The 11,082-nt window shown below is 38.4% G+C and overlaps 1 protein-coding gene across 1 annotated transcript; it reads right to left on the reverse strand.

Annotated features, from left to right (window-relative positions):
- Positions 1 to 3,548: 3,548 nt before the first annotated feature.
- Positions 3,549 to 6,246, reverse strand: LOC110888388 (ribosomal protein S12, mitochondrial). Its single transcript, XM_022135917.2, has 2 exons — positions 6,172 to 6,246; positions 3,549 to 3,856 (listed from the first exon to the last, which is right to left on the reverse strand). Exons 1-2 carry the CDS (start codon positions 6,244 to 6,246, stop codon positions 3,572 to 3,574), a joined length of 360 nt encoding a protein of 119 aa, XP_021991609.1. The 3' UTR covers positions 3,549 to 3,571.
- Positions 6,247 to 11,082: the final 4,836 nt, after the last annotated feature.

Here is an 11,082-nt window from a genome sequence, read left to right on the forward strand (position 1 = left end):
ATGACAATATCTATCAATGGTCATTTTTTTTGTTTCATTTTCAAAAGCTACAAACATGTCAAATGATTTCTTTAGTAAAGCCTTTTTTTTCTTTATCATATCAGCACTTCCCTTAAACTTGTTAATCAATGCTGTCCAAATTGATCTAGCAGTACCCTCATGTTGGAGCAAGACAAAGATATCTTCTTTAACTGCTTGTTGAAGAATGCTAATAATCATTTTTTCACTTGTATATTTCAATTTTTCACCATCTGAATAGTCACTAAAAGCTTTTTCAAGCCCACGTTCATTTTTCAGTTTCTCATAATCTACTTCTAACGAGCACCATGCATCAAACTTGTAAGCTTGCACCCAGTTTTCAAACCGATTTTGCGATCCTCTAAAATCTTCAATGTACATAAGCTTCGGTGGTTTTTGATAAGTTCCTGTCTCATTCTCACTGTAAACAGTTTCAGCAGCTGTAACAGGAGCAACTGGTGTAGCAAACGCATTGTAAAATTCTTCTTCCATGATTCAATAACCTGTATCACAAAGTCACAAAGTTCAAATAACAATGAGATTTCACACGAAATGAGAATACACACGGAATGATATACTGATACGAAATCAGATTGGTGCGAAATAAGGATTTTCAAACGAAATCAATTTTGGTGCGAAATAGTCTTTTCAAACGAGATCAACTTTCACACGAAATAGCAGTTTCAAACGGAATAGACATCTGGTACGAAATGACCCTCAAATGAGATACAACTGACTGATTTCGTGCGAAATGAAGTCTAAGAACTGATTTCGTGCGAAATGAATCTCAGGACGGTGATTTCGTGCGAAATGAAACTCAAGAAGTTGATTTTGTACGAAATACAGAGGTGATTTCGTGCGAAATGAAATAACAACTTCACACGAAATAGTCTATTTCGCGCGAAATACTGCTGACATCATCATGATCGATCTGATATTTGATAAATTGACAAAGTTTTAAGCCGAATTAAGGTCCAATACTTTCAAGGATTCATTAAAACACAGTTCCGCGTGTAATATGTGAGATTTAATCCATTTTGACCGTAAAAACTTGTTAATTTTGAAAAAGAAGGTGTACAAGTCAGAAATTATGGCTGTTTTGGCAAGAACTCTTCCTCCTGAGCTCTGATACCACTTGTAGGATAGTGAGACGATCAAAACGAGTCTATTAGAAGAGTTCTCGGTCTAATCAGAGGCGGAATTCATTGATCAGACTTTGTAACAGCTTGATTCACTCTTAATTGTCTTGTTTTATTGATATAACACGTTTACAGATCAGTAGACACGTCGGCAGCACTTCGGTACCGGAAACATGAACCTTACAAATGAATTCGCATGAGGGGTATATATAGTGGTGGTGGTTTCACACAAAATAGGCAGAAAGTCATTTCATGCGAACTGACCTGGTTTCTATTTCGTAAGAAATAGCTAAATGCTATTTCGTGCGAAATCAAACATTCACACACAAACCCTAGATTTCTCGTACTACGTGCCCTGATCTAACCTTTCTATTACAAGACTCGATACAAGACGAAGTCGACAGACGTATGCACCAACACATATGAGTATTATGAAGAACAAAGTTACGACCCTTGTCCATCATATGCTTACAATGAGGAACAATGGTGTGAACCATCTACTTCATATGAGTATTATGAGGAACCAAGGATCGAACTTCCGAATTCAAGCTTTGGGAATCCCGATCCTTACTCCATCACCAACATAACCGATAAGATAACAGAACACATTAAAACTATCGAACGTTGCATAAAAGAATCCCGCGCAAGGGAAGAGGAGTCCATCGCAAAGGAAGAATTAACTTGTAATAAAGAAGAGATAGTTGAAAATGTGAAAATGGAAGAACAAATAAGTGAAAAGCCGACACATGAGTTAAACAACGAAAAAGGTGAGTCCAACAATGTTAAAATTCAAGAAGAGTCTAATTTTAAAGAAATTAATCTCTTGTCGCATTCTTTCGAAAAACATTGTTTAGTGCCCACGCATGCTAAGTTTTTAAAAGAATTAAACACTAACACTAAAATTGACGAAACAGTAAGCATTAGGTTAACAAATGATCAAACGGCACTAATAAAAGAAGACCCATTTGAAATTAACATCACAGCGGTTCCATGTTTTTTTTCAAAATTCCTTTATTAGTATATAACAATTGATAAAGATCTTTGTGTTAACATAATGCCTAACTACATTTTCGAAAAATTAAGTATTGGTGATTTTTCTCCACTTCAAATACCCATTTTTCTATCTAATTGGAGAATAATAAAGTCAATAGGGGTAGTTGAGGATGTCTTGGTCCAAACAAATCAAATGGTAATCCCAACCGACTTTGTCATCCTCGATGACGCTCCTCTAATGTTGGGACGACCTTTTGTAAAAACCCACGAAGCTTTGAAAGATCGGAAGCACAACAATCTATCTATTCAATTAGGGGCATTTAAAAAGAGTGTCGATCTTGAGCGTTCAATGAAATATCCATTCGGCAATAATGACCCCCTAATTGAAGATGAAGATGAACCACCCGATACAAGAGAAGAAATTGACCACTTTGTTGAAGAAGAGGTCGTCATAGAACAAACTTTTATAGTTCTTGATAAAAATGAGCAACCAAATAAGGAGTCTCCAAAAGACCCACCTCTTCAGCTCAAAGAACTTCCGAAAGGTTTGGAATATGCTTTTCTAGACAAAGATGGTAAATTACCTGTAATTATTTCATCTAAATTATCTAGCTTAGAAAAAGAAAAACTAATTACAATTTTTAAAAACACAAACGTTCGATCGCATGGAAACTTGTAGATATCAAGGGAATAAGTCCTTCCATGTGCATGCACAAAATTTTAATAAATGATGACTACAAATCGGTGATACAACCACAACGTAGAGTAAATCTAAATGTCCAAGAAGTGGTTAAAAATGAGGTCATCAAATTACTTGACGCCGGACTCATTTACCCAATCTCTGATAGTCCTTGGGTAAGTACCGTACAAGTAGTTCCAAAGAAAGGAGGTATGACGGTAATAACTAACAAAAAAATGAATTAATACCAATGAGAACCGTCACAGGATGGCGAGTGTGTATAGATTATCATTGATTAAATGAAGCAACAAGGAAAGATCACCTTCCTTTACCCTTCATTGATCAAATGTTAGAAAGATTATCCCGTCATAAATTTTATTGCTTCTTGGATGGTTTTTCAGGTTACTTTCAAATACCGATAGCACCCGAAGACCAAGAAAAGACAACGTTTACATGTCCCTATGGAACTTTTGCTTATCGACGCATGCCATTCGACCTATGCAATGCCCCTGCAACCTTCCAACGTTGCATGGTGGCCATCTTCCATGACATGATAGAAAAGACTATGGAAGTCTTCATGGACGACTTTTCTATCTTTGGAGATTCATACAACCAATGCCTCGATAACCTTCTGTAGAGTAGTCTCCGTATCAGTCCATGGGCTAAGGCGCAATTGCCTTCTTAGAGCCAGTAACTTCGTACTGAAAATTGGAGAAAAAAGAGTGACAGAGGCATCTTCCATTCATCTCGATTTTGGTTTTTCTGCACCATATTTTGATCTCCCTTTTCTTCGATCCGGAATTCCCAACAAATCCTTGACTCCTCGAATACAATGGGATTTCACACCTGGCGAATCTTTCACTCTACATCCTCTTATTAAGACTATAGAATGTTCCTGCGAATTATGACCTTCGCCCGGAATGTGAGCAAATATATCATGTCGATTGCTCAACCGTACTTTGGCTATCTTACGTGGAGCTGAATTAGGTTTTTTCGGTGTTCTCGTTGGTACACGCCCGAACGAATGCTATCCCGATGTGAGGAAACTAACCTCGCCCTTAACTGGGAAAAATGCCATTTCATGGTAACGGAGGGAGTAGTACTCGGTCATAAAATCTCAAGCGAGGGAATGGAAGTTGATCAAGCAAAAATAGACACTATTTCTTGATTACCACCCCCATCCTCCGTTAGAGCTATCAAAAGTTTCTTAGGGCATGCCGGATTTTATAGGCGATTTATCAAATACTTTTCAAAAATTTCAAGACCTCTAACAAAATTACTTGAAAAAGATGCCCCTTTCATCTTTGACAAGGATTGCAATCAAGCATTTCTAACATTAAAGGAAATGCTAGTCAATGCACCTATCATGATAGCACCCGATTGGAAATTACCTTTCGAAATCATGTGTGATGCAAGTGACTTTGCAGTTGGAGCCGTCTTGGGACAAAGAAAAGAAAAGCATTTTCACCCAATTTATTACGCTAGTAAAACACTTAACGATGCACAAGAAAATTATACAACAACAGAAAAGGAATTACTAGCTGTGGTATTTGCTTTTGATAAATTTCGTTCTTATCTTGTTCTTTCTAAAACAATAGTCTATACAGATCATGCAGCCATTCGATATCTCTTCAAGAAACAGGATGCTAAACCGCATTTGATTCGGTGGATTCTACTCCTCCAAGAATTTGATATTGAAATCAAAGACAAAAGAGGAGCAGAAAACACCGCAGCAGATCATCTTTCGCGCTTGGAAGACCCAGCTTTGGAGGCAACCGGGGATGAGCAAATAAATGAAAATTTTCCAACGGAGTCCATGGAAATGGTGGAATACAAAGAAGAGCCATGGTATGCCGACTATGCTAATTACCTAGCTAGCGGTATAGTCGCCAAAGGATGGCCACATCATCAAAGAAAGAAATTCTTTGCTGATGTGAAGCATTATTTTTGGGAGGATCCTTATCTTTTCAAAATGTGTGCTGATCAACTCATCCGCCGTTGCGTACATGGTAGTGAAGCAAGAAGAATTCTCCGCCATTGTCATGAAGGTCCATACAGAGGACATCATGGTGCCGCTAGTACTGCATGAAAGGTATTTGATTCAGGATTTTATTGGCCAACCATTTACAAAGACGCACAAAGTCTTATAAAGACATGTGACGCTTGGCAAAGATCAGGTAATATTTCTTCCAAAATCGAAATGCCACAAAATGGCATTCTTGTTTGTGAAATTTTTGATGTGTGGCGACTCGACTTTATGGAACCTTTCCCACCATCAAAAGGAAACAAATATATACTTGTGGCGGTCGACTACTTGTCTAAATGGGCCGAGGCCGAGGCACTTCCAACAAACGATGGAAGAGTCATGGTAAGATTTCTGAAACGTTTATTCTCTCGTTTTGGCACACCAAAAGCATTAATAAGTGATAGAGGTACCCATTTTTGCAACGATCAACTCGAAAAAAATTTAACAAGGTATGGGGTCTATCACCGGGTCTCAACGGCATATCACCCTCAAACAAATGGACAAGCTGAAGTGACTAATAGAGGTTTAAAAAGAATTCTCGAAAAAACCGTAGGGTTAAATAAAAAAGAATGGGCCAACAAATTAGATGATGCTTTATGGGCTTTTCGAACGGCTTATAAAACAACAATAGGAACAACACCATATAAGCTCGTCTATGGAAAAAGCTGTCATTTGCCAGTAGAAATAGCACACAAAGCCTACTGGGCAATTAAAATTGTAAACTTGGATTTAGAATTTGCCGGTAAAAATCGATTTTGTCAATTAAATGAATTAGACGAATTAAGGAATTATGCCTAATCTAACTCCGAAATTTATAAGGAAAGAATGAAAAACTTGCATGATAAACACATTAAACCTAATGAATTTCGGGTAGGAGATCAAGTTTTATTGTTTAATTCACGACTTCGATTGTTTCCTGGTAAATTAAAGTCTAGGTGGTCGGGACCTTTTTCCATCACCCATATTTTCCCCCACGGTGTAGTTGAAATTAAATCTCGGAATGGAATTCCATTCAAGGTCAATGGCCAACGGCTGAAGCTCTATCAAGGATTCATTGAGGATGAGAAGGAAGAAATCTCGCTTCAAAAGGTTGAAGAATGAAAGCATCAACATCATACCTGGTAAGTTACGAACAAGCGGGTTGACATCTAAATCGGTAAATCTTCTAACCAAGTTTTGGGAAATAGGGCACTCACACGAGCACTTAAAAAAAATTAAAATTGCCCGCCCACAGGGCTGTGTCCGCGCAACTGTCAGGATAAAACCCCCTTTTCAAAACAGTTTCTTCATTCCACACGCCCCGTTTCCCTGAAAACCCTCTGGTTCAGGCAATTTTTCTGCAAGATTTCGACGTCTCCTCTACTTCTAACAACATCAAGGTATGATTCCATCATCACTAGTAATTAGATTAAGAATTTGCATGTAGTTTAACATCAAAAATTTGGGGAAAAATCTAGGGTTCTTGAACTTGAACCGGATCGAACTTCAAATTTTTGCATAGATCTGTTAGCATTAGTGTAGATGCATGTCATAGGAAGTAAATCAACTTGTATTGTTTGTAGATTTGCCCGATTTCTCACAAAAACCTCAAACCCTTGTTTTTTAACCGAAAAAGATAAAATTGAAGGGGTAAACGGTTTGTTGAGAAAAACGGCATTTGGGGTTTCATTTTCGGTGAAAACCGCCCCTACTGGACTAAAAATTTTCAAGTTTTCCGGACCGGGTCGAAAAATGGGATTTTTGGGAAATAGACGTCTGGACACGGGGTCGTGCTCGCTGAGCACGGGGGCGTGTCCAGCCAATGTCAAGCCAACTCGGGGCGTGTCTGCTGAACACGGGGCCGTATTCAGCCGACTGTTTTCAGTTTTCTCTGTAAATTTAACTGTTTCTTGCTAATTGTTTGGTATTTTCTTTCAGATGGCCAAGAAATTCACTCGATTCAATGCAAATGAGTTGGATGCTAAAGTAAGATACGACGTGCTTAGAACTAGGCCGGAGGAGTACCCACGACAAGTATGCATGGATCTTCTAGGAGCAGTGAACCAGCTAGACCGATTTAACAACCTTGTCACCGGCCTACTAAGAGCCACCCTGTGCACTCGGCTTCGCTCAGTCCATGAATACAGCATGGAATTCTACAGCACATTCGCTTTCAAGACGAGAGTCGATCCATTTGATAATGATGGGGTAGAATTCCGATGTGGGGGGACTGTGTACTCAATCTCGATAGCACAGTTTGGGGCAATAGTTAGGTTGTATGCGGAGGAAGATGCTGGGGATGAAGAAAACACCAGGGGTTTACGTGAAATTCCAGAAAACCAACGCCAGGCTGCTTGGGCGCAAATAGGAGATAGCAACTACAATCCAAGCAGAACTAAGAGCACACAGCTGAGAGACCCTCTTTACCGCTACATCCATAGGGTCCTCACCTACTCTCTTAGCCAAAGGCACGACAGCAGCGGCGTTGTAGGGTTACGAGATCCGGTGGTCCTCCATTGCATTCACACCCGCACCAACCTTGATGTTCCTTACTTGCTACTCCGCAACATGCACTGGAACCAACCTGCTACTCCCCCTACTCCTATCTTCTTTGGAGGGTGGATCTACCGCCTCTTCAAACACTTTGTTGATAGGATTCCAAGGTCTTTCCAAAAGAACCCATGGTCGGGGAGAGTAGACATAGTCATATGCCGCTCCATGAACTTGATTTATGAAGCGGATGACGGGACGGTCAGCTTTCAGAGAGTCCAGGGGCATGCATGGAACCCGAAAGAAGCACTCGTCTTACACGCACCACACATCCGACCTCCTCCTCAGTACCACTACCAGCCCCAGGGTGATCCAGGTCAATCCTCCTCTCAAGGAGGCGGTTTTCCTAACTTTCAAAGTTTACACGATTTATTGCAGGAAAACCTCATGTGCACCAGGAACACCTACAACATGGCCAGCAACACGTACGCCCGGGTCGGAGCAATAGAGAGAAACATCTCCGACAGACAGGATGACATTGGGAACATCCGGGAGTACATGGCGGGGCATGGAGGAGACGATGATGATGAAGACGAGGACATGGATTAAGCGGGAGGAGTGGAGGTAGAATCAGCCGGTTGGAGGTCTCATAGGTTAACCCCCTTATCTCATGAACAATTTTTGGCCTGCGTGCCAAGTGTTGAACAATTTACTTTCCTTTAACACCTTTTACTTTTCTGCATTTTTTTTATTTTAACTTTGTGATGTGGATGGTTGAACAATGGTAATTTAGGATGTTGGCTATTGTTTGTTGTGGTATTTACTAGTTAAACAGGTACATACGAGGCTTAGAGCACTAAACATTAGTGCCACTAAAATCGGGACAGCAAAACCTGTAACACCTCGAAAATTCATATCCAATATTATATCGACACGTGTCATGAGCTTCAAACGTGTAAAGAATTAATTTAGAGGGACTAAAGTTGACAAACAAAGAAAGTATATGAATAAAAGGATTCAAAGTGTCAACATTGGATAAATATGCCTTTCAACGACCATACACGATGTCTATACCCCTAAACGAATGAATTATGAATCATATGAAGCCGTTTGTGGAAGTAAGAAAAAGTTTACAAACCGCAAGGGTTAAAAGTGTCAACATGTTTAATGTATACCTCTGAGTGACCTTTTAGAAAACCCGAAGCTTTGTAACGATTAATTAGGCTCACTAGAATAAGTGATAAAAATTTCACAAGGTTTCGATAACGTATGAGAAAGTTATGCTAACATTCGTATATGAGGGGTTAAAAGCGTCAACGTTGAAATTCATGACTTTTCGGGTGATCATAAAGCTAACCAAGGACTTAACAAAGTTTGTTTTAGGGTCCTTAAAACTCAATTTGAAGGGTTAAAAGTGCAAAATAAGAAGTTAAAACCACTTTAAAAAGGACCAGGGACCAAATATGCAAAGCTGGAAAACATATGACCTGAGCCCGGGAACCATACCGGCCGCGTAAGACTTTAAAGTCTTTTACGCGGGCTGCGTGGAAGTCTGCGGTGACAAAAACACGGCATATGCCTGTTTTCAGCAGGTTAACCGACTTAAAGGCCTGTAAATGGATACCAGGGGCTGTGCAAATGGGATTTCATGCAATAAGGACAGTTGTGATCATCTGGTAGCAACAATATACTTGTTTGGCATGATCTTATGAGATTAAAACTCATATATATAGAACACCCATTTGCAACATTTTGACAATCACTTCAAAAATCATTCAGGGCATTCTCTGGAGCTCTCTGGTCATCAAACAAGTTTCCTTAAGTTCCATAATCGTGATTAGGACTATTGTAAGCTTCCTTAACCTTTCTTAATTCAGTTTTATTAGTTTAATGGCCTAAAGTCAAACCCGTCGTAATTAAGGTTTGACTTAGTGATTAATCACTAATGGTCCAGTCAATTCTCAAATTGAAAGTACCTATAAGTTGGTAATTATGTGGGCAATAAACCCTTAAAAGGGCACTCTCTGATTCCCATTCTAAGTAGGTCAATTGTCGGGTCAAACTTGATTATAAAAAGTCAACAGAAAGCAATTTTTAAACAAACACATAATTAACAATATAGAAGCCATGCAACCTGTTTTATCACTCATATAACTTGGTAATTAATGTAAGAACATGTCTAAGCATGTTCAACCCGACAATTTTCAGTTCAAGCTCGGTTCGGAACCGAAAGTCGCAAAAGTAGACTTTTACTTTGACTTTCAGTTTTGACCCAATGTAGCATACTTTAGAAATGCCTTGGAGCTCTATTAGGACCAGGTTACATGTTAGTATAACCCTCTGTGATTATACAACTTGGTTCCTTAGTTATCCGATTCATTTGCATGTTTCCGTTATATGCCTAATTGTTGACCATTATGCCCCTATCAACCTTAAAACGAGATTTTTGAAAATGTGAAAGAATAGAAACCTTCATTACTGATTTATAAACTTGCCCTAAAAAATTGACATCAGTTTGAGGTCTAGATTAGGAGTTATGCTCAATATCGTAATTAAGAAGCTTTTTACTAATTAAACGGCGTAATTAGCATAGAGTCTATCTAAACCCAATTTTTGATACCAAACTTTTTACCCACTGATGTAATATAATATTTGGGATTTTTGAAGATTTTTATTATTTTTAGGCTGAGCATAACATAGGGTTCTAGCTTTGATTCAGTAATTGTCGGTTTTGCCCTTTTGGCCTGTAAAATGAGTTTTACATAACATTTTGATACCAAACCTTTTGCTACAGATTTTATATGATAAATAAAATATTTTAAACCTTCTGGAATGATAAAAATATCAGCTTTTCTTATAAAACCCGGAAATCGCTTAAAACCGCCTTTTTACGCGTTTTAAACGCATAGTATGAGTTAAAACTATTTTAAACATATAAGACTTAATACCTACTGATATTTTTAGTAAATTTTTATACTTTAGCAGTAAGCAAAAGCTTTGAACTCAGAATTCTAATTTTGACCTTTTAAGCTTATATGAAATTACCAAAATGCCCCTATGGTGCATAGTTTGGTTATAAATAATAAATTTCACATGTATGCAATACCCTACTGATATAACTTATTAAATTAAGTAATTTTACTGAATATACCAGACCTGAATCTCAGACTTATATATAATCTCTTTTATAAGCTTTAAAATGACCAAAATGCCCCTACGGGGCATAGTTTGAGTTTGAATTCGTTTTGGGCATAATGGAAGGTATCCTACTGATATCACAACATATTTAAGGCATATTAACTTAGGAAACCTGTTCATGACTCATTTGTTTACCCGTTATGCATTTTTCGCGTTCGGTGCGGTTTATGTAACTAGTTTGCATAAATTAGCCGAAACGGGTCAAACCTTATCATTTTTATCTCCTAATCCAGAATATGTTTAGTTTACCCATATTACACAAGTCTTCAAACTTGTCGGGTCTAAACCACATTCTAATCCGGTCTTCGCTTAATCGTGCGTTTTGAACCGTATATCTTCCTTTAAAACTAACCGGTCTAAGTTAGGCTTAATTAAGACCCGTTAGAAATCTAATAGGTTATTAAAAACCTTTGTTCCAGATTAGGATCCCGGTAAGAGCTACTTGCACTCGCTGTTTGTGATATATACTTGCTCAGGTAAATACTTTTAACTTATTTTCCCTATACGGGCTTGGGATACGGTATTATAATAATACCGCTTGGTCGGGTATGTAGTTGTTT

The sequence above is a fragment of the Helianthus annuus genome, chromosome 11 (genome assembly GCF_002127325.2).
Source record: "Helianthus annuus cultivar XRQ/B chromosome 11, HanXRQr2.0-SUNRISE, whole genome shotgun sequence".
NCBI classification, from domain to species: Eukaryota; Viridiplantae; Streptophyta; class Magnoliopsida; order Asterales; family Asteraceae; genus Helianthus; species Helianthus annuus.